The sequence below is a fragment of the Elephantulus edwardii genome, unplaced genomic scaffold (assembly GCF_000299155.1).
Source record: "Elephantulus edwardii isolate Elephantulus edwardi_28Jun2011 unplaced genomic scaffold, EleEdw1.0 scaffold00195, whole genome shotgun sequence".
NCBI lineage: Eukaryota > Metazoa > Chordata > Mammalia > Macroscelidea > Macroscelididae > Elephantulus > Elephantulus edwardii.
Window position 1 is genome coordinate 1183174 of NW_006399945.1, and position 25626 is coordinate 1208799.

The 25626-nt window shown below is 35.6% G+C and overlaps 1 protein-coding gene across 1 annotated transcript in view; it reads right to left on the reverse strand.

Annotated features, from left to right (window-relative positions):
* The window catches only part of HOOK3 (hook microtubule-tethering protein 3), a 121739-nt gene that overhangs the window by 9184 nt on the left and 86929 nt on the right, over positions 1-25626 (reverse strand). The window contains exons 12-17 of the mRNA XM_006896977.1: positions 21282-21392; positions 20548-20635; positions 18497-18566; positions 17471-17611; positions 10228-10315; positions 4644-4678 (exon numbers count right to left, since the gene is read on the reverse strand). Coding sequence (XP_006897039.1) covers positions 4644-4678; positions 10228-10315; positions 17471-17611; positions 18497-18566; positions 20548-20635; positions 21282-21392 — 533 coding nt within the window. The remainder of the gene's footprint in view (positions 1-4643; positions 4679-10227; positions 10316-17470; positions 17612-18496; positions 18567-20547; positions 20636-21281; positions 21393-25626) is intronic.

A 25626-nucleotide genomic window follows, 5' to 3' on the forward strand; every position in this document is an offset into this window, starting at 1 on the left:
TGCACTATTTTCTCTACCCTCCTCCCCAGTTTGTTCTTCTTCCCCCGCTTAACTATGCAGTTTTTAAAATTCAAAATTTTGCTGCCGAAATGCATAAGTTCTGAAAATAAGAAAAACAGAAAAATACAACACAGCAACAATTTTTTAAAAATGAAAGGGTCACCACAAGAAGATAAAGGTAAACAACCCAACTGAAAAATGGGCACAGGATATGAACAGACACTTCACATTCAGATGGTCAATAAATACATGAAGAAATGTTCAAAATCCCTTGCTCTAAGAGAGATGCAAATGAAAACAATTATGAGATATCATCTCACCCCAGTAAGAATAGCAAAATTTAACAGAACAGCAAACAACAAATGCTGGTGAAGTTGCCAAGAAACTGGAACCCTTTATTCACTGTTGGTGGCAGTGTAAAACGGTGCAACCATTATGGAAGGCAGTATGGTGCCTTCATAAAAAGTTGCAAATAGAAATACCATTTGATGCACACCCATGTTTATCGTGGCTTTGTTCACAATAGCAAGGAGTTGGAAACAACCCAAGTGGCCATCAACAAATGGATAGAGAAGCTGTGGTATATTCACACAATGGAAGGAACTCATGCAATATTATTCAAAATGGGTGACCCTGGAGGATATTATGCTGAATGAAGCATCTCAGTCACAAAAGGACAAATACTGCATGGTGCCACTGTTGTAGAATGAGACTGACATCAGGGATGGGGGGGGGAAGACTGAGAAAAGAGGGGATAAATAATGTATACTGCTTTGAAACAGATGAGGGAGAAAACTGTTTAAAATGGATATGTAATTAGGTATTATTGTCATGACAGGCGTCCAGAATGAAGGCTGCACAGTTGAGTGGATGTGGGGGGAAGAATTGTGAAGCAATGAAAGAATTTTTCTTTTACTTTTCAAAGAAAAGAGTTTACTGGAATGGGGAGGAGTGGGCAGGGAGAAAAGTGCAACAATGAATGAATGAATGGAAATCCAAAGGATCTGTAAACTTTCATTAAAATTAATTAAAAAAAATGAAAGGGTATTATAATGTAATTCCATTTACATTACACTAAAAAGTTGGCCAACCTCATGAAAGATGATAAAGTTTAACTTTGTGCTGACTCAACTAGGAGAGAGAATAAACAACCCTGCAGGGTTGCTGGACGTATTCTGCATCTTGATCTGAGTTTCCTAAGCATGTAGGTAAATACTTATCAAACTGTGCACTCAGGAATTTAGAATTTTTATACTTTACTGTATGTAAAGTATATTCTATATAAAAGTCAAAGACTGAAGAGAAAACAAGTCTTTTTCCTAATGCTTGTATTATGTTTTTAATTCTCCCTACATAATGTTGGTATGGTATTACGTGAGAAAGAAGGGGGAAAAAAGGCTCGAAAGACTGGAAATTATTATCCAAAAGAAAACACTATTACAATGTGTCCTTTTTATCTTAAACCATACAAGTTCCATATAGATCCCTACTTCTTCCCAGAGCTAATAGTTATAGAATCAGTTCTGTCATGTCTACAGTATTTGTTGTGAATCCTAACTGACACCTGTGGTTGTAATTCCATTTAGGAATGGGTTTTCTAGTTATTTTTTATTTCAATGAGGAAGTATTGGTGGAAGAGTCATCAACAATTTGCATTATGCGATGATACAACCCTGCTTGCTGAAACTGAGGAGGATCTGAAGCGCTTGCTGCAGAAAGTCAAGGACTGCAGCCTTCAATATGGATTCAAGCTCAACATCAAGAAAACAAAGATTCTCACCACTGGGCCAATTGGCAGCATCAGTATGGATGGTGAAGAGATTGAGATAGTTAACAGTTTTAGTTTACTTGGCTCCACAGTTAACATTCATGATAACAGCAGCCACGAAATCAAGAGACAAATAGCACTGGGAAAGTCAGCTGTGAGGGACCTCTCAAAGAGTACTGAAGATCAATGACGTCAGGCTGGAGACTAAAGTGCACCTGATCCAGGCTATAGTTTTCACAATTATGTGCTATGCATCAGAGAGTTGGACAGTGAATAGGGATGATAGAAAGAGAATTGATGCCTTTGAGCTGGGGTGCTGGAGAAGAGTGTTGAATATACCATGGACTGCTAGGAGAACAAACAGTTTTGTCCTGGAGAAGGTGAAGCCAGAATGCTCCTTGGAGTCAAGGATTCTGAAGCTCCATCTGACATACTTTGGGCATGCTGCAAGGAGGGACTGGTCTTTGGAGAGGGACATGTTTGGGAGAGTGGAGGGGTGGCAGGAGAGGAAGACCGTTGATGAGATGGATCTATTCTGTGACTGGAGTGTTGGGAATGAGTGTGTTTGAGTTGGCGAGGTTGGCACAGGATAGAATGGCATTTATGGCTCTTATACATAGGGTCGCTATGAATCACAAGCGAATCGATGGCACATAACAACGACAACATTAGTGGAAAATATGTCTTAAATCAATCTCCTTGGAAACAGAAAGCAGTTAGAAAGCAGAGATAGAGAAGATACAATTTAAAACACAGAAACATGAGAGAATGAGTCTTAAAGATGAAGATGGACTTGAGTGGTGCAAGGATGAGCCAAGAAGTGTGAAGGATTTTGACAGCCACCTGGAGCCAGGAGCTTGGTAGAACAATTTTCCCTGAGAGGCTCCCAAAGAAACCAAATTTTGCTTACGCTTTGATTTTGCCTTCAGAACAGTGATACAATGAATTGTTGTCTTAAGCCACTCTGCAGTGTGGTACATTGTTATAGTAGCCTTAGGAAACTGGCACAGTCTCCATTCACTAATAAGTGCTTTCTGATTGCGTTTACCATGTAAATACATCCACTGCTTCCTAATCAATATGACTGGATTCCAGAGATCCAAGTTGTTATATAAAAACAAGTATTATGTGAAAACAGGATGACCACATCAGATCACAAAAAGGAGAATGACTACATCATGTAGCTGACAAAATACATTATCTAAAATGAAATTTTATAATTATATGATTGTCAAATCACTGAGAATTATGGTCCACCCAAGTTGATATTTTCACTTTACTTCAGCATCACATTTGCCTCACCCTTTGATGTTCATTACTGTCAGATGTAGTAAATGTGAAAAATAGTTGAGCAGTAGTTTTTACTACTGTGGTAAACGTGAAATGTTATATAATAAGATAGTAAGAAAGTAACTATAACTGAATACAGAAAAATGGCCAGAGAGTGGTTTATGAAACAGATATTTTTTTTTCAATAAAGGAAACAAATGGGAAAAAAAGAGGAGGAGGATAGAATACTAAATTTTCTTTTAAAATAATCTTACAAATTGTTGTTGTTATACAACTCCAAAATGAAACTCACTTATAGGTGACCCCTCCAATGGGTGTAAGAGGCAGAAAATGGCATGAGAGGGGATTGTCCTATATCCTGCAAAGCAGCTGGTGGATTTGAATTGTGAACCTTTGGGTTTGGAACTCAACTCCTTACCACTAACCTATAGAGACTAGGAGATAAAATATTCTACGATAATACAGATTTTGCCATTGTGAGATTGTGCCAGCAAATCTCAGTTGCTGAGATAATTTACTTCCCTCCCCTGCGTTAGAAAGAAAATAATACAGCGTAAGGCAAACAAACTGCCAGAATATAGATTTGTTTCAATCATTGAAGAACAAATAAAAATTATCTCTGAGGTACTGAGGATTTCTGGATTAGTAGAGTATAACACTGTAACACTATTAACTCATGGCTACGAGACACTCAATGTTGGCAGGGAGAATGGTTGTGAGAAAGTGATAGGAGGAATTTACATTGTTACTGAAAATGAGAAAAATTATTAAAGATTCCTAACACTGACAACTTTGGAAAAAGACGGGTAAAGATTTTTTTATGTGGAAAAAAATGTAATATTTAAAAAGTTATTTAGTAATTTAGACTAATCTTTCTCAGAGATTTGTTACTAAAATATCTAAAAATCCACTCCTGAGCAAGCTTTATAAAGTTGTAATCTACCAATAGAAAAATCAGCTGGCCAACCAAACTCTAGAAAACTGGGTTGGCAAATTACAAACTTGTGGGCCAAATCTAATCTGCTGCCTGTTTTTTTTTTTCTGCCTGTTTTTGTAAATAAAGTTTTATTAGAATGTAGTCACATTAATTAGTTATGCATTATCTATGCAGTTGTAGTGCCTGTGACTGAAACCATAGTTTACAAAGTTAATTACAACTTGGCTCTTTACTGAAAAAAGTAACTGACCTCTGATCTAGAATGTTTCAAATTTTTTCACTAATATGTTTTATATAACAAATATATAAAAACTTACCATTGTACTATGTAGACAGCATGAAGATATAAAACTCTTTAAGATACAAATTGTCATGAAGATATAAAACTCCTGAGTATTATTTTTAAAAAGAGGTTTAATGTGGTCATTATTTTGGTTAAATTATCTTAGAAATGATTGCTTAGACATGATTAAATAGAATGAAACTATTTTTTGAAACAGGAAATACTTTCTTGAAATATGCCTTGTAATTTTTATACATTCAAGTGCTACTCCTGACACTGCTGAGATTCTCGGTATCCACCTATCAGAAAGCATTTATATTCTATGAGTTAACAGAAGTGCAAGTCACAGTAACTTTAATACTTACAGATGTTCTTCAAGCTTCTTTTTTAGAAGAATTGACTAAAAATAGAAAATAGAAACATTTATTATTTAACATTTTAACCAATAAGTTAGTTATTCAAGAAATCTGAAGAATAGAGTAATACCTAAAACTGAATGAGCTCTCAGTAACTTCTGTAGTCACAGAATTCAAACCACAACATAGCTTTAATTCTCTTTCATAAGAAGAGAAAGCAGCAATGAATGAGTGAAAGTAATCAGTATTAATGACTCAGAAACTAGATACTGAATTCTGCATTTGTAGTCAGGGAAATGAATTAGAAAGTTACTCCAGTGCGGATCTAATGTTCTGGGACTCAAAAGGCAGGCAAGAGACACTAATAAGTGGCTTTGTTTAAGATTTTTCCTGTCTCATATAGGAATGTGAATAGCATATGCTCAAATTTCAATATTCAGAAAGATTTTTCCTGTCTCATATAGGAATGTGAATAGCATATGCTCAAATTTCAATATTCAGAAAACAGATTTACCTAGATTTTTTTTAAAAGGGGAGGTTTAAGTAAAAGCAGGAAATCAGAACTGGCTTAAAATAAAGAATGAAAGACATTCTGTATTCTACTCACTGGGTTTCATACTTATATTTAATACCTGTAGCTCTGGTGATAAAATGGTTAAACACTTGGCCGCTGACAAGCCAGCAGTTAGAATCTACCAGACATTTTGAGGGAGAAAAGACCTGGTGATCTGATCTTATAGATTACAGCCTAGGAAACATTATAGGGCAGTTGTACTTTTCCACATGAAGTCACTACGAATTGGATTGTAGTCAACAATAATATACATGAGATTTCATACATAAATCTGTCATTTTGTGATAAATGGTTATAAAATTAATTCAATGGAAATTCAATTAACCTAACAGATTTATAAACAAATAATTCAGTCAGTTAACCATCAACGGGCTGGGGGAATTCTCATATTCTCATTAATTTTTTATAAAAAAATTTCAATTATCTAATTTAATAATTAAGAAGATAATGAGACAATTGATGATATAATCTTAACACTGTTCTGGAATACTTAAAGTTCACATTCAGATGTCAACTATACTAGATCTGTAGACAGCAGCATTCTCTGTGAGTTCTTTCTCCAAACATAGACATCAATACTATTAACTTAATTTTTGCTTATTCCTTCTTTACTACAGAAGTTAAGAGAACAAAACCAAAATAAAATCTTGTATAGTATTTATGGAGTGCCTAGTAGACTGGTCAGTGGACTAAAGCGTATCTCATACACTGTCTCATGTAGACTATGTACACGATTGTGAGCAGTACTACTTGCTGTGAATATTACTACATTTGAGGAGGGTGGGGGGTCAGAGACATTCAGTAGCTTTTAAGTGGGAGACCCAAAAAGAGAAACTCAGGTCTATTGGACATTTTCATGATTTTAATGCTGCAATGTCTGTCCAACTAAAGATGTGTTACTATTAAAAATGTGGTAGGAAGAGGTCAGATTGTAACAGGAATTGAGTGTCAAAATATCTGTTAAGAATGAACTAGCTATAATTGGGTAGAGCAAAACTGACATGGAAAAAACAATTGAGATGGTGAGGATAAAGAAAGAATAGACTTCTCTTTGGTTTAATCATTATTTTTAAGATTTTTAAATACTTTGGGTGTATTAATTTTTAAAGTCATAAGCCTAAAAGGAATGTCATAATGGTAACATTCTGTTTGCATAATACAGCCTTAATTTAAAACTGCAATACCAACATCTATGATGGTAGAGCATTTATAAATAAGAAAATCTGAACAAAAGGGTGCTCAGTATATAGAAATGAACAGGAAGCCATACTTACAATAGCCTTGAGCAGAAACCATGCCAAAAGACAGAGAAGACATATTAGTATGAAGCAAACACAGCAGCCAATAGAAGGAACGATTTAGTAATTCATGATTAGAAGTAAAAGATATGCATTTGTTTTTCCAGAAATGTACATTTTCTTTCTTCTATGGTTTCCTCATCCTGTCTTGTTCTCTGGAGTTTTATATACTGTGGCTAGCTCAAATTATCCATATGATTGAATATAACAATGTTTCTGCTTCCCTGCTAAAAACAAATGACATAAAAATAATAAAAATGTGGAAGCCATCCTACTCTAAGACTTAAGGTCATATGAAAAGACTGTGGCTTTTTGTAACAGAGATAGGTAGAGATGATACTGCCGTTCCTCAGAGAGGACCAACTCCATTTGGCAGGTTGTTTTACATATTCCTGAGTTGCCAACATTGTAGTTAGTGAAATAAAAAAAACAAAAGCATCAAAAATATGCTAAGGAAACTACAGCTTTCAGAGTAAGAAATTTCCTATCTGAATCTCATGTACAGATAGAAAAAATAGCTCAGGAACAATTTCCCTTTGGTACAAAACAAGGCAAAGAACCCTGGTGGTCCAATGATTAAGGGCTTACCTGCAACCTGGAAAGTTGGGGTCTCAAATCTACTGGGCCCTCCCCAAAATAAAGGTGTGGCCATTTGTAAAGACCACAGCTTTTGAAACTCATGAGGACAGTTCAACATTATCCTATAGGGTCACTATGAGTCAGAACTGGCATGAAAGCAAGGGCTTTGATTTTCTGATATAGAGTAAGACATGTCATTAATACCCGGCTGGTAAATAAATTGACCAATTCATGCAAATATCTGACTTTTGAGAAGTATTTTCTTAGAAGTAATGTTCCTAAAGCATATTTAATTAACATTTCATTCCCACAGATATTTCATTAGGATACATTTTTTTTAATTTTTTTTTTAGAATAAAGTCTTTTATGTTTTAAAATCAACACAAAGAAGAATTTAGTACTATGGTCATTACTGTAACACCAAGCTTTGTATGGAACTGTTATGTTTCCATTTTTCCTTTTAATGTACTATAACCTCTCACTTGCTTTGCCCAGAAACAAATCAATGAAAAGTTTAAGAGACAAAAACCAATTTTACATTTATCACTGTCTGAGAGGTCTGCTGATTCCATGGGATTAATAATGTCAGTATCTTTAAAATTCTGTGACTTAGGCTTAATTGTCTTTTAAAATACTATTGATACTGTTTCATCTCTTTGTATAAAACCATGCTTAAAATCAGTAATATTTCAAACAAGTTTCATTTTAATAAGGTAACTTAAACGTTGGTAATACTTTCAGGAGTCTAACATTCCAATCTGGGACTCTATGAAGCACTATACACACAATTAATGTACAAACTAAAATTAGTAATCTTAGAAAAACAAGCATGATGTCAATGTACACTAGACATATGCTTAAGAAACTGACAAAAAGGGGTCACTGAAGATCGCTCTACATACAGTAATTCTTGAGTTTTTAGGAAACATACTTATTTAAAACCATTGTCATAGAGATGGAACTGAGTCATGGCTGGGTTTCCAAACTGGGTTTCTGAGGCTGTAATTCACAGGGGAGGAGATTGTTCATCTTTCTCAGAGCTGCCAGTGCAATCAAACTCCCAGACACCTGTCCCTGGGTCAGCAGCACGACTCCCTGTGGACTGTGTGACCAGAGCTCTCTATATGGATTCAACGTCCCTTCTTTATCTTTATGTCATTTACACTAATAAAGCTGAACTAAAAAAAAAAGTAACTTTGATAAAACAACAACTAATTCCGAAGATGAGTTCTCAAGTGAGTATCAATGGAAACAAATAGATTTATATTTTTAAGGCAGCATCAGGATGGATGGTGAAGAGATTGAGATTGTTAACAGCTTTAGTTTGCTTGGCTCCACAGTCAACACTCTTGGCACCAGCAGCCATGAAATTAAAAGACGCATTGCGATGGGAAAGTCTGCTGTTAGGGACCTCTCCAAGGCACTGAAAAGCCTGGAGACTAAGGTGTGCCTAATACAGGCCAAGGTCTTTGCAATCACTTGCTCTATGTCAGAGAGCTGGACAATGACTAAGGAGGATAGAAGGAGAACTGATGCCTTTGAGCTGTGATGCTGGAGAAGAGTATTGAATATACCATGGACTGCTAAGAAAATGAATACGTTCATCCTGGAGAAGGTTAAATCAGGCTGCTCCTTGGAGGCAAGGATTCTGAAGCTCTGTCTGACATACTTTGGACATATTGCAAGGAGGGACCAGTCCTTGGAGAAAAATGACATGCCTGGGAGTTTTGAGGGACAGTGCAGGAGAGGAAGACCCTCTATGAGGTGGACTGATTCAGAGATGGGGTAACGAGGATAAGTGTGTTTGAGACGGTGAGAATGGCACAGGACTGAGCAGGGTTTAGGGCTGCTGTAATAGGGTCGCTATGAGTCGCAGGCAACTCGATGGCACACAACACCACTACCACCACCAAACGCTATAGTAGATGGCACTAGTTAGCAATGAGGAAAACAAATCAACTGATGAAGCAAACACTGGCCACTAAAACGGCATTTGTCCCCCCCTTTTTACTGTTTTCAGATGTTTTGTAAATTTTGATAGCACAGGTCATAGGGATTAGTACAACTAACTCAAAGGCAATGCCTCTCTTCTACTTTGAATCCCCCAGTAGCTCCATAGAAGAAAGGTGGGCAATTTCTTCCTGTGTGATTTAGAGCCTCTTACCTGCAGGAGAGTCAGTCGGTCCTGACATGTGCCAAGGAGGTCTATTTAATAAGTCTCAGTTCTACTGCACACTGCTCCTTAAATGCAGTATTCCCTACATTTGCAAAATTTGTTATTTTTTACATTTTCACCAAGAATGGACTGGTTACTATGTGCTGAAGAACACTCGTGACACAGTGGTCAAAAACTGTGCTACTAACCAAAGGTGCCAGCTCAGCAGCTGTTCCACCAGAGAAAGATGCACCAGTCTGGTTCTGTGAAGGTTACAGCCTTACAAACCCCATGGCACAGTTCTACGCCGCCCTAAATCAGCACCAGTACGGACTGATGTGATGACATTGGGTTTTTGAGTTTACTATGTTTATGTGCTATGGCATACAGACATGAAAGAATATAGCCTGTGAATTCAAAGAATTTTTCTATATTTCAGTGTGCCCAACAGAATGGGCAGAGCTATGACAGAGACATGCAGTGCCTAAGGGAATATAAACAAAAGTGAGTGAATTCATACGTAAGTGAGAGATAACAGAGGAACTACGAACTTCAGAGCTAATGGGATTCCAGGAATGCTGTTTTTAAAAATATTATTAATTTTACATTAAGCTATGTATTTTTAAATATAGCTTTTCTACCAGCACTAAGGGGAGTGAACGGGGGAAGGAAGCTATTATAGGAAAATACTTTCAGTTTTGAATACCAAATTAAGACATTTACGCCATAAAGCCTCAATTAATTCCTTAGCTGACAGGTAGTAATTCTTCTAATTCTTAGGAGAATATATCTGGAAGAGACAATGAAGTATCAGACCATCACCTGGTTGTTTCAGGAAATAATGTTAGTAAAGAGGAAAATACTGCATCTCTTCCAAAAACAATGTAAATTGAAACTATTTTGAGAGAAATCAACAAATAAAAATTAAGTTATCATATTTATCATTACTGTAAAATTATTAGGCCATGGATGGTTATTAAAACTTACATCTTCTGCTTTTGAGCCTTGATCTTGTAAAGATTTCTGCAATTCTTCAACCTGTGACTGTACTTCCAAAAGCCTTTGATTCACCAGCCTAGAAATCAAATGTGCATTACATTTTCAATTAATTATGGTTTTTTCCTTATACAGCACAATTACTAAAATAAAGTTTCAGAATTTAATACTAGCATCTCATTTTACTATTTCCTTAGATTGCTTGATATTTCTGATGAAGTTTTTAATGGACGCATTTTGTCAAACTGATGCACTGATGCATAGCGATTTACCTTAAAGTCATGCCAATATTTGTTTATGAAGGCTATGTTTCACGCGTTATATTCAACACTAATGATAAAAAGGTCCCTGTATTCAAGAGATCTAGTGAAGAAGTAAAAAGTGTAAATGGGAAAAAAAACAACCCTTCAAAAATCTGTAGCTTATAATCTATAAAAAAATCCTTCAACAGAGCATACTGTTTGTTGTATAGTTGAGCCACACGTGAACCTCCAGTGAGTTTTCAGGGGCAGTAAATGGCATGGGAGAAGATTGCCCATCTTTCTCTCGTAGAGCAGCTGATGGATTTGAACCATGTTGGCAGTGGAATTCCTTACCACTAAGCCACCAAGCTCCCTAACACAGTACACAGATATATATAAAAGTAATGATGATAGCCTGAAGAAGTAAGAACTATACTCAATTTTATGCAGAATAGGATTAACTTGAGACTACACTGTTTAATACTTAATGTGATTAAAAGTGAAAAAGGATTCAAAACAATTTAATTTTTTCAGAGTAAAGAAAAATGAGAAGGTGTACGGTTATTCATGAACTGAATGAAGAATAAGTTATGAGGAAAAGAATAGCTGCAGATAAAACTAGAGAATAAAGGGAAGAGATAATGTATCACTTTGTTTAAAATGCCAATTTGCTAATCCTGGAATAACCTAGCCAGCCTTTAATAATAACAATACTTCCAGGACTATGTCTTTATTAAGTCTATCTAAGTCATTCTGATGAAGCATTCAGTGAACCAATTTGATTCTTTATGCCTTGGGTGATATTAAAAGGTTGCCCCCTCCCACCAACCAAACTGTGCAGCTCTGCAGCTGCATCCTGACCCATCTTCATCCTTCTGCCCCCAACCCTCACATCCTTGTACCCCCATTATGTTTTTCCCAATAAAAAAAAAAATTGGGAGGAAAAAAAAAAGGTTGCCCCCTCAAAAAAAAAAAAAAAACAAACAAAAAAACAAAACCCAGATAGCATTTTACAAAGATTACATTGCTTTTAGAATAGGAGATTTTATTATAAATGTCAAACAGGAGACAGGAAGACCAGGCAGGAGACTATCACAAGTATTTCGACCAAAGATGCCTGGGAAGGAGAAAGAAGGAATGTTTTCAGCAAAGTCAAACAGGTGGGAAAAAATAATGCTTAAGATCTTGGTTTGATTATACTGAGGGACATACAACAGTCACCAAAAGGTAATCAAAATTTAAGATCACTATTATGAAAAGCCAAGGAGTAAGCAACAAATGCTGGCGAGGTTGTGGAGAAACTGGGAACCCTTATTCACTGTTGGTGAGTGTAAAATGGTGCAACCGTTGTGGAAGGCTGTGTGGCACTTTCTCAAAAGTTGCAAACAGAGATACCATTTGAATCAGCCATTCCACTACTGGGAATATACTCCCCAAAAACCGTAACTGACATCCAAGCAGATACATGCGCACCCATGTTTAAAATTAAGGCTTTGTTTACAATAGCAAGGAGTTGGAAACAATCTAAGTGCCCATCAACAAACGAACAGATAGAGAAGCTGTGGTATATTCACACAATGCAAGACTACTCTGCATTAAAAAACAAGGAACTCATTAAATATTTCACAAAATGGGTGACCTGGAGGACATTATGCTGAGTAAAATATCTCAGTCACAAAAGGACAAATACTGCATGGTGCCACTGTTGTAAAACAGGACTGACATCGGGGTTGGGCGGAGACTGAGAAAGATGGGATAAATTATGTCTACTGCACTGAAACAGATAAGGGAAAAAAACTGTTTAAAAGGGATATGGGATTAGGTATTATCGTTATGACAGGAGTCCAGAATGAAGGCTGCATAGTGGAGTGGACATGGGGGGAGGGATTGTCTAACAATGAATATATTTTGAACATAACAATGAAAGAATTTTTCTTTTACTTTTCTAAGAGAAGAGCGAATTAGGGGGAAGGTGGGGGGAGCAGGGAGAAAAGTGCAACAATGAATGAATGGAAATCCTCAGTCTCTGTAAACTTCCATTAAAGTTAATAATAAAAAAAATTTTTAAAAAGCTAAGGAAAGGTTTATATACAGGTAAAATAAATTTTAGAGGTATAATAGGGATGAGAAGAGACGCAAAGGGGAATAAAAAAAATATAATAATCTGGGTGAAAGGAAAAGCAATACACAACAAACAGGTGATTAGGTATTATAATGAAGTAATTATAATTAATGTTATAAAAAGTCTATGAATAATTACATGAAAAACTAATATGATCTGTAAACCTGTGCCCAAAATAAAGAAAAAGGAAAAAAATAGAGAACACAGTAACTGCGAATTAAAAAAAAAGTGATTTTTAACAGTAAAGGAAGAATACATGATCTGAGAATCTATAACCAATAGAAAGACAAGGGTACATCAGTACATTATCAGTGTCATGGATTGAATTGTATCCTCTCAAAACATGGGTCAACTTGTGTAAAAAAGAAAAAACATACGTATATTCTCTTCAAATGTTACAAAACAGAATTAAGCTGAAACAAGAACCCTTTTCTGAAAATTACTAAGAGAAACTCCTCGTCCTTGTACTTTTGTTAACCAGTCAAGGCCAATTCCTGGCATGCTTTCATCCTCTGAAACAAAGACATTTGAAACATCTTTATGCCTTAGCCTCCTCCTTTTTTAAGCACAAGCCAAGGTGTTACCAAACTAGGTTGAAATAAGATTGTGAGGTCAAAATCCTTGACAAATACACACAGCTTTAGCTTTTTTGTCAGGAATAAAAACCCAGGTGGAATGCTTGCTGGTATGCTTGCTGGTCAGTGTTAAGTCTGCCCAAACAATTTTCTGGAGAAATAAAATGCTTTATCTTTTCTTCTGTCACAACACTGAACTATGTTTCTAACATTGGGCCATGACTCTCAAAGGACATCATTATGGAATAATATAATTTGGTAGTTATATAATGATAGAATAAGCCAAGCAATTTTAAGGAATTAGGGTAGAATGTACCATCTTTACTCACATCACAGAGACCAAAGAGGATGTTAAGCAGAGTTTCTCTACATCACTTTTTATCATATAATATCAATAAAAGAAGAGAAAAGCAAGCAGGACAGGAGGGAAAACAACCAAGAGTGGAACATGTCCTGGGACCTAGGGTCTCTGTGCTGAGAACCTTCTAGACCCTGGAGAAGACTGATACCAAGATACCTGGAAATCTCCAAGGAATGACAAGTCCATAGATATTCAAAGACCAAGAGAGAGAGAAAGCCTTCCCTTAGAGCTAGTACTTTGAATTTGGACTTTTAGAACTATGAGAATAAATATATTAAAGCTACTTATTTATGGTGTTCTTGTTACAGTATCATTAGATGATAAAACAATTAGTGATGCTATAACTCTGCTCCATCTTTTCAGAGAGTAAATAAGAAATCTGTATCAAAAAAATAATACAATTATTTACATTATCCATTTTAGACATTTTTTTTAGACTTTTTTTAGTCAGCCAATACTAAAAGCCATTGTAAATATCATAAAACATAATCATTCTATGCAAACACCTTCCCTGGAGGGATTGAAAATAACTCAAATGCCTAGAAAATAAGAAACAGACAACAAATATATACTAATATGACTGCTAAAATATTAAGTGTCTGAACACCACAATATGTGAAAATAGTTTATCTAGAAAATAAAGGCTATGATGACTACTACCTTGTGGGGTTGGATAAGTGAAATTATATATTAAATCTATCAGTACACTACCTGCACAAAGCAAGTATCCCAATAAATGAGACTTCCACTATCTCACCTTTTCCTCCTTCAGGAATCTAGTTAACTAACTTTTTAATCAGTCTGATGACTAAATTAATATAGCTGTCAAAGGGATATGGATGGGGAGAAGATAAGCTTGAGAAAATGATATAATTTGAGAGTTAAAAGGACAAGATCAGGTTAAGTATTAGAAAACACCCTGGGCAGTTTTGATACAGACCCATTCTCAAACCTTGGTTCTGCTTTGAATTCTGTTTGAGGACCGGAAAGTATTATAAGTTACAGGTGAAAGCAATATGAACTTATTAGATAAAGTGGAAAGGTCTTTGGAATTCTACTATAATCTCTTGTTCACAAAGATGCCATGTGAGTGATAGGAAAATTGTATTTAAGGTCATATAGTAAGAAGGCTATGTTGTTGTTACGCGCTATCAAGTTGCCTGTGACTCATAGTGGCCCTATGTACAACAGCCTTAAACTCTGCTCTATCCTGTGCCAATCTGTCTTCGACACACCAACTGCAATTAACCTAGTCACTGAATCAATCCACCTCACAGAGGTTCTTCCTCTCCTGCTCTGTCCCTCCAAATTCCCAAGCACGGCGTCCTTTTCCAAGGACTGGTCCATCCTTGCAACATGTCCAGAGTATGTCAGACAAAGCTTCAGAATCCTTGCCTCCAAAGAGAAGCCTGGTTTAACCCTCTCCAGAATGAACCTGTTCGTCTTCTTAGCAGTCCATGGTACTCTCAATACTTTTCTCTAGAAACACAGCTCAAAAGCATCAATTCACCTTTTATCCTGTATAACAAGGGATAGCAAAGACCATGGCTTGTATCAGACGCACCTTAGTCTCCAGAGAGACACCACTGCTCTTCAGCACCTTGGAGAGGTCCGTAACAGCAGACTTTCCCATTGCAATATTCTTTGAATTTCCTAGCTGCTGGTGCCAACAGTGTTGACTGTGGAGCCAAGCAAACTAAAGCAATCTCAATTTCTTCACCATCTATCCTGATACCGCCAGTTGTTCCAGTGGTGAGAATCTTTGTCTTCTTGATATTGAGACTCAATCCACATTGAAGGCTGCAGTCCCTGACCCTCTGCAGCAAGCGCTTCAGGTCCTCCTCAGTTTCAGCAAGTAGGGTTGTGTCATCTGCATAACGCAGATGTTGATGAATCTTTCTCCAATCCTAATACCACACTTCTCCTCATCCAGTCCAGGCTCCCGGATGATCTGTTCTGCACACAGGGAGAAAAGGTATGGAGATAGGACACATCCCTGGTGAACACATTTTTCAATTTTGAACCATGCAGTTTTTCCTTGCTTTGTTCTTATGACAGCCTCCTGGTCCAAGGGTAGGTTTCGCATTAGCACGATTAAATGTTCTGGGATTCCCATTCTGTGTGGGACTAAAAACTAGGCTTCCTGAATCCAAGGCAGTAAACTAGTAAGAAATTAAGTTAGAGATGAGATACTATAAATATTTATAAAATTCCATAAATCTTTTAGGGCAATTTATATAAGAGGAAAATCAGACAGGACAGAAAACAGTGAAACAAACAGATTTTTCTATAAAAATCATAGAAGAGAAATTGGCATTAAATTGAGTATGAGCCAGAAAAAAGATCAGCCTGTGTCTGATCCATGTTCCCTCATCTGTAAAACTTTCCTATGGATAGGTCAACAGATACTTAGGACAAAATATCAGAAAGACTGTGGTGGACAAGAGAAAAAAGATTAATGAGATGAACAGAAGACTGTTTTCATCACTAGGATTTTGTGACTACTAGCTATTTTCCACAATTTTATCCACCTTCTGATTTTCTAAAGTATGGCGTTTGTTTTTTTTTAAAAAAAATATTATATATTGGTTTGCATACAAAATTTATATACATTGTGTTTCAGATATTCCTTTATTCACAATGTTTTATGATTATTCCCATACACTGTATTTTATAAAATTAATCACCATTTCTCTATTCCCATTATTATTTTCTCTTTTAAGGTCTTTCCTAATTTTTAAAAAATTATAATTATGCTTTTAAGAGTTGATATAAAATCCACTTCCTAAATAACATACCTCTGGAAACTATGAACTTTGAGAACAAATTATAGAAAGGTTTCAGGTCTTTTGTTCATAGCGTTACTATGATTCATACTTGACACAACAGCAATCAACAATGATAAAACATGTTTATATAACCATTTTGGTGTTTATATTGATTTATACTATTTGCTGGTATCTACTACAGCGTCACTGTAACTTAAAGCTGAAAGAAGAGTTATGTGCTGTCAAGTCAGAATCAAGTCACTGTCAACCTTCTAGAGGGTTTTCAGAGATTGTAAATTACACAGGAGAAACCTGTCCATCGTTCTCCCCCAGAGTAGCTGGTGCATTCAAATCACCTACCATTAGGTTGGCAGCACAAATCTATTACCTGCTCTGAAGGGGAAAAATAGGCAATCTTCACCTATGTGAGCCATAGCCTCCAAAAATCCAGTGGAGGTTCAGCTGTGGGTCGGTTCTGCTTTGACAGCTCATTACAACATTTTTTATTCACATTTTAGAAGTTGAGAATATATACAGTGGAACACAAACCAATTCAACAATTTCTACATGCACAATTCTATGAAGTAACTTTATTCCTTGAGTTATGCAATCATTCTCACTCTCTTTTCTGAGTTGTTCTTCCCCCATCAATATAAACTCATTGGCCCTTTAGTTTCCTATCAAATACTGGGAGTTGCTGTTGTCAATTTCATCCCATGTAGAGTGATCTCTAAAACATGGAATACTCAATGCAGACACTCTTTACTACTCAATCTAAACAAGTGTTTAAGACGACCTTTCGGATATTTCTGATTTAAGGGTTGAAGATTCTTTCCTGAACTGTCCCCATTTTGATCCAGATTCTTCTACAGAATCTTTGATAAAAAATATTCAGTAGTTGCAGCTGGCAAATGAGTCTGGGCCTCATGGCAGGAAGCAATTGTTCATGAAGGCAAACAGCCACTCATTCCTTTTCTTTCTTCTAGTCCTGGCTTTTTTTTTTCTTTGTTGCTTCAGGGTTAAATTAAAGACCAAATATTGGACTTTGGATGGTGACTTGCAAGTTTTGAAGGCCCTAGGTATTAAGCAATCAACTAGAAGGCAGAATAGAAGCACTAAATGTGTACTGGGCCTGTGGCTAGGTGCTGTCACCTACATATTCCTACCTGTTTTCCGTTTCCAGTTCATTCTTGCGGAGATTTGCATCATCTAGAAGGCTCTGCAACAAGGCAATTTTTTCATTGTCTGAACCCTCTTGGTTAATTTTTAACATCTTATTCTCATGCTGAAGACGAATAAGTTTCTCCCTGAAAGATCAAAAGACAAAAGAATGATTATTTGGTATATCAACAGTATAATTCTAAAAATTTAGCTACTGACACTTGAAGTTAATTTGAACATACATAGATTTTCCAAACATCTTAACTTGTAAAAATTCCAATTTCACAATTCTATTTGTTCTCTGATTTAACTGAGCTTTAGCGGCCAAGTTCTTAGGAAGCTGCACTGCTGCCCCAGAGGCTGACCTCTCTGGTGGATTGAATACCCTAGTGGCTTTGTGGGAGAATATCGGACAATCTCCTTCTGAGTGATTTCTAGTTTTGGAAGGTAAGCTCTAAATTGGTTCCAATCGATGGTAATAAGTTCTTGGATTTCAACATTCATTTATTTGTCCTTAACTAGTATATTAATAGTATATTTTGAAATTACCAGTCATTTGGTGACAACATCAAATATTCAGGTAGCCTTAGTGATATGCAAGCCTCTGGACTGTTTTCATTGATGCTTGTTGAGGATATGCAAACACAGAATATGTAGTTTGCTATTCATTCATGAAGATAATCTGACTGAAGCTAGAAAATCAAGTTGTCTGTTGGGCCAGCATAAGAATGCTTCTAACATGCTGAAAACATGAAAATTTAATATTGAGTTCATGCTGGAAGTATTAATAAAGGTTAAGAAGCTAATCTTGTCCATGTGGTAGAGGACTATTACAGTTCTAGTAGCAGAAGCTGCACTACAATTCAGAAGGCACACAGTTCAGATCTACCAGCTGCTCGATGGGAGAAGAGATGGGCAATCTCCTCCTATGCAATTAACTGTCTCTGAAAACCCAGAAAAGGGTCAGCTACGTGTAGGTTCTAACTTGATGGTACACAACAACAAGAAGATTATGAACAAGATCTACTTACCTGATTTCAGGAGTAACTATCTCTGCTGCCAGACTGTCTGAGGACTCCTGACTTCCCAGAGGCATCAACCCTATAAATATACATGTAAGAATACAAGATTAATAGAAAGCAGAAACCTTACTCTGAACATTAGTTTTAACAGCTAAAACCTTTCTTTGCTTTAAAAAGACCACATTGTAGTTAACTTGTCACTTTTTAAAATAAATTAAGAAACTAGTAAGAGAGTGATAGGTTGTTATTGTAACAACTCTCAGAGTCACATATTTTATTCACACCTGTGTATGTATACATTCCTACAAAGATGTTGGGCTTGACCATGTGATCTGTCAAGCAGACAGGGCACTAAGAAGCATGGGCCTGAAAATTGCTTGCATAGAAGAGCTGCTCTTTCTTGCTGCCCAGAAACCACAATATGAAGATCATGTACAGTAGTGGTATGTCATCTTAGATGAGGATCTTTGTACCAGGACTAAGTGATTATTTTCTATAAAGGGCTAGACAGTAAATATTTTAAGCTTTATATTGTACTACATTTCTCTTTATGGCTGCATCACTAGGCCAGTTCTTTTCAGTACTAAAAAGTGTTCTATGTGTACACAAATGTTTACTTTTTTAATAAATGGAAAACTGGTTTTGAGGTGCTGTGATGCTAACACTGTGACACTGATGTGTCAAATGTGATAATGGTTACCCACGGTGGACAGTGTTTAGTGGAGCTCCGTGATTAAAATAAGCTTGGAAGCAGGAGTGGCATCCACTTCCGAAATGGCTTGCCTCTGAAAACTCTATGAACAGTGCTCCGGCCTTTCATTCATAGGGTCACTATGAGTGGTCTACAACTTGACGGCATCTAACAACTATAATAACGACAACGTAGAGAGAGCTACATTGGCCTAGTGGACAGAAAGTTATGCTACCAAGCCCAAGGTGGGTGATTTTAATCTGCGGCCCTCAGGCCTGATTCAAATTGTTTTTCTGTCAAACATTCTTCTATGTGGTGTAGCACTGGTCTGTGCATTGCTGTAAAGAGGTTGTCGACAACTTGACAGCACCTAACAACAACAATAATAAAACTACTTTATGCACCAAATAGCAATAGATGAGGTTTCCCGTGAGGGCACATCTTTACTGACACTTGACTCTTTCTTTTGGTGATCAGCCACAGTGGTATGTACGTAATGGTTTTGAATTCCATTTCCCTATTGATATTGAGTAGCTTTTCAGATTATGGGCCATTTAAGTCTCCTTGGAGAAATAGCTATTTATATAATTTACTTATTTCTTCTTGGTTTTTTTTTTTCCTTTAATTACTGAATTAGACTAGTTCTTTATACAAGTGCCTTATCAGAATTGTAATATGCAAGTATTTTCTCTTTAAATTCTCTTTTCTTAATGGTATTATCTTTTAAAAGAAAAGCAGCTTAAAATTTTGGTAAACTCCAATTTAGCAATTTTTCTCTTATGAAGTGGTTCTGATGTTGTAGCTTTAAGACTTCTTTGCTTAACTTAAAGGTATAAAGTTTTTTTCTGGATGTTTATTCTAACCTACTTCTACCTCTTGAATTCAGTGTACAATCCATTTTAAGTTGGTCGATATATAGTATGAGGTGAAGGTGTAAATATCCCACATCTTTTTTTCCCAGGGACTTCCTTTGCTTATAAAACTGTATCTTTGCTGAAAATCAACTAATCATCATAAGCATATAGGTTTAGCAATTCTGTCAACACAATGGCTTAAGTGGTTCCTAAATTTATGGTCAGTAATTTGCTTCTGTTAAGATTTACTCATATTATCCAATATAGTATTTTTTAAAAACTAGACAAATAATTTTGTCTACTACAATATCTGGCCCTACAATTTATAATTTATTTGGGGGGAAAAATCCACCTGGGTAACAGTTCAGACTATTTTTCAATTCAATTGCCTTATTAGCAATTTTGAAAATTTCATCTATTGGTGTAATCACCTTGAAGTAAGCTAGTTGAGGTTTTTTTTTAGCTGATATACTGTTAGAAATAAGTGATATTATTTGGTACTGAGGTGGTTTTACCTTGAGTTGTGAGCTGCCCCTCTTGGGCCTGCACACAGCGGAGCTCCTCAATGGTTTCCTTCAGAGAATCTCTTTCTGTTCTTAACCTCTGAGGGGCACAGAAAACACGAAAGGTTAACTTCAAGCTATCTAACTCTATTCCTCATTGGTTTTTGTTTTATCTAGTAGAACGATAAATAGTAGTAAATCTGGATCTATTTTTATCTTTCGATTTTCCCGGAATTAAAAACTTTTTTCATTTAATAATATTGATTATTTATTATGTCAAGGTAAGTATCCAGAGTTAAATTAAGCAGTACTGTCTAACCCTTCCTTAAGAATAAGTATCTCATTTCTTGTATAACATTTTAATAAAATATGAAAGCTCATAAAACTAAAGCGTTAAATTATGGCAAAGTAAAAATATTTTTAAAAGATTCAAAATATGCTGAACAATATCTGCTATATTAAAAATACAGAAAACAAAAGCTATATACATTTAAAGAAGTCATGAGAACAATGTGGAATACAAAAGTGGTATCTATAGAAGAAATTAAAATGGAAACGAAAACATAAATGTTATCTTTTATTTTAGGTCTACTTTTGAAACACAAATGGTTATACCTTAAAAATAAATTGGATCATTAGTTTTTATTTAAAAATGGAAGGGATTAGTGAAATAGTTAAAATATGAATTTAAAATAATTACCTTACTTTTGCAGTGCTCAAAACCAAAACGTCTAATATATTCTTACCTCCTTTTCTTTTTGAAGACCATCAACTTTTTCTTTCAGTCGCTTATATTCAAAATCTAATTTATCTGCTTTCTTTGATTCTTCAGATAATCTACTTTGCAGTTCTACAACCTGAAATGGAAGGATAATATTGACTTTTATAATTTTAAACATTAGAAATGATCTGTTTTCTATAAACATCAAGAAATGTTAAAACTGTTTTCTTCCACAGATCTGTGAACCTACCACCTAAAGGGTCAAATAAATGTACACGATATAGCAGCCTAACAAAACAGAGAATTAGGAATAAAAATTTGCCTACATACTATTAGGTTCCAAAACCAGAATTATGAAAAATAACAAAAAAAAGTATAAAAGAATCTGTGAGCCTTCTATTTCTTGTAATATATATAACTGGGTGGACTGAAAACTCCCTGGCTTGAAAATGCAAGAAATTCTAAGGGTGGTATGGAAAAGGGACTCCAATAGCCCTGCTAAGATTATAAGAAAGTAAGAGAAATCCTCAGAAGTCAAATCAGAGTAGGAAGTTAGTGAAAAGCTATGGTATATGAATTGCTATGGCCCAAACCAGGAACATAGAACTTTTGGTTTAACAGGACACAGGTGACAGGCAAGCTACACTGGGATCTAAAAGGTGGGTGGCACCCAAACCTCTTCACTCACTGCTATTGAGTCAATTCCAACTCGTACAGAGCAGCTGCAGGATTTCTGAGATTGTACATAACAGGAGAGATTGCTCATTTTCTTCTGGAGAAACAGGAAGCAGTGAATTTAAACCATAAAACTTTGGGTAGCAGCGCGAACACACTTCACACCAAAACCCAAGCTGCGAAGTCCTCCACATGACAAAGACATTAAAACCACCTGTCTTAAACGAAACTGATTTGAAAAATATCCTATTACATTTGGAAACATCAATGAAAAAGGGATTTCAGTTTTACTTTTTATGACCTGCCTTGTCTGGGGAACTCTACGCTAAAGAGTTAAAAGTGATCCAACTTGGTAGAATTATGAAAAGTCTGGCCCAAGCAAGAATCATACTATCAGGAGAAACGCAAGATTAACCTACGCCCCCAGGATTCTCAAAGATTAAGATGAATCAGATGAAAGGAAAAAAGTTCCAGAATTACCTAGGCCATATAAGTCATCATGAATACAAAGTCAGTAGAAAACAACAGAAACAACAATATATTGCAGAATCAATATGTAAAAATAGATTTCATTCACATACTGATTTTCACTCATGCAATTAAATCAACAAATGGAATACAGTATCCTACTTTTCTTTTAATCACAGAAAGAATCCAAAGCTTACTAATTATGGCAAAATACATGCATGATAATTATAATGACACAATAAAATATAATTTAAACGTACTGAAGACAGGCTCACAGATAGGAATTCTCTCTGTTACCAAGTTTCAAAAAAATTCTAACTTATATAGATTTGGGGTAAAAATTGACAAAAACCTTTTAAAAAGCCAAAGATCTGCACTATTAAATATAAAAATCATTCAACCTCTCTAAAAAATAAAGTAGTGTGAATCTGGTGTCAGAACAGAGAAACCTGTCAGTGAAGGAAAAAGGAGGTCATAAACAAATAAGAGATGTGAGAGATGGAACTGCAAGTTACCAGAAAAGAGATCAACTACTAAATAATTGGTGCTAGGTTAGCTGGTTATCTGCACAACTAAAGAGCATCAAATGGATCCCAATCGCAAACTCAACACAGAAATCAATTCTAGGTGGATTAAAGACTTTACATGGGCAAAACAGAGCTAATGTCTTTATAAAGAAAAAAATATAGAAGAAATCAGACTTGTATCTCTAAGCCAAGAAATAATTTCTTCAGCAAGCTACAAAGAGTACAAATAACAAGGAAAATTGTAATATATCTCATTACATTAAAATGATAAACGTCAAGAAAAGTAAAAGGACAAGTCAGGTAGGCAGGATGTAAATGTAACTTGTGTAACTAATGAAAAATGTGCAACTAGAACATATAAAGCACTTTAAGAAAGAAATCATCCAATTTTAAAAGTAGGTTTAAAAATAGGCAATTCAAAAGAAATGGGGTTAGTAAATAAATGTATAATCTCTCCCTCTCTCATTGCCAAAGAGTTGGCTCTGAGTCATACATGACCCACCACTGGGTTACTCACCAGTAAGTCACCTGGGAGGGGACTGACTGCCCGTCCTTTTTCCTCAAAGCAGGTCGTGATTCAAACCATCAGAGAAGCTCAACCTTTTGGTCAGCAGTGCAACTCTCTATGGAATACGCTACCCGAGTTCCATTTTTATAATAAAAAATCAAACTCATCACTGTTGAGTCAGAAGTGACTCAAAGCTGACCCTCCAGAGGGTTTTTGGTGCTATAAATGGCATACGAAGATGGTCTACCTTTCTCCTGTGGAGTTGTGGGTGGTTTGGACTGTCACCTTTAGGTTAGCAGGATGACACCCCAGAGACTACACCACCAGAGCTATCTTGTAATCAGAGCAGTGAAAGTCATAATCACAAAGAGCCTCCATTTAAAAATTATTGCAATTGGCAAAAATGAAAGTCTAACAATCCCATGTGGAAACATTCCATAATTTTGTGAACGTGAAGATGTGGGACAATTTAATTTATTGCTTGTTGGTGTTATAATCACTTTGGAGAGCAATCTGGCAATATCTAATTACACTGAAAATGCTTTAAGAAAGAAAACACAATTATACATAGTATCTTCTCAGCTCACAACACCACAAAATTAGAAATTAATAACAAGAGAATAAAGGAGAAAAAAAATCATACATTTGAAAGCAGAATAATAACTCACTTGAACATGACTGGGTACAAGAAGAAATAAAAAATGAAATGAAAAAGTTTCTTGAAACAAATGACAATGAAGACACTACCTACCAAAACCTCTGGGAAACAGCCAAAGCAGTAATCAGAGGTCAATTTATAGCAATAAGCAAGCACATCAAAAAGGAAAAACTGACCATTGACCCTCTAACCCAACATCTCCAACAAACTGAAAAAGAACAGCGAGAAAACCAGACACCCTCTAAAATAACTGAAATTATAAAAATTACAGCAGAGATAAATGAAATAGAAAACTGAAAAACAATTGAAACTATCAACAAAACTAGGAGTTGGTTCTTTGAAAAAGTCAATTAAAATCGACAAACCAATAGCAAAACTCACAAAAGAAAAGAAGACACAAATAATTCAAATAAGAGATGAATCAGGCAACATCACAACAGAACCAACTAAAATAATTAAGTTAACATTAGAATATTATGAAAAACTATACTCAAACAAATATGGAAAACCTAGAGGAAGTGGACAAATACTTAGAAACACACAACCTACCTAAACTGACACAAACCGAAATTGAACATCTGAACTGACCCATTAAAAAAGAAGAAATTGGAAATCCAAAATCTCTGTAAATGAAGTTAATTTAAAAAAAAAAAAGAAGGGAAAAAAGCTACAGACTTAGCTTATGGGACCATTCTACTCTGTCCCTCAGGGTTGTGATGAGATAGACTGACTTGAAGGGAATGGGGTTGGTTGTACTTATAAATTTCCAAACAGTGAGTATGGTGAGACTGAGTTCTGTTTTTTTTTTTAAAAAAATATTATTATAAAAACAAACAAACAAACAAACGAAACAGAATTCACAGAAATATTCAGCCCAGGATGATTGGAGTGAAATATAGAGCAATGTGGGGCAGAGAGTGACCAAATTCAGTCTGATTACAGCATTGCCTGACTTAGTCACACCTGATTGACTAAGCCATTGTTTGCTGCTGTAAGAAGATTTCGGGAACCCTGATGTAAGGATGTGTGTATATGTATATTTGTGTGTCTGTTAGCATACATACATTTTCTTATGTATGTGCGCATATTCTTATACTTAAATTAACTTTTTATTTTAATTTTTTAATCATATGCATTTTGGTTTGCAACATAAATTATAACTGATGAAATAAACAATTTCAATGTCTATTGTAAAAAAAAAAAGGAAGAAGAAGAAATTGAAAAGGTAATACAACAACTTCCAACCAAAAAAAACCCCTGGACCAGATGGATTTTACAAGTGAATTTTATCATTCAGAGAAGAACTGTCACCAATTTTACATAAACTATTTCAGAAAACAGAAAAATATGGAATTCTCCTATGAAGCAAACATATCTTTGATACCAAAGCCAGGAAAAGACACCACCAAAATAGAAAACTATAGGCCAATATCTCTTATGAACATAGATGCAAAAATCCTGAATAAAATATTGGCCAAGACAATCCAATGATACATCAAAGAAATAATCCATCATGACCAAGTGGGATTCATAA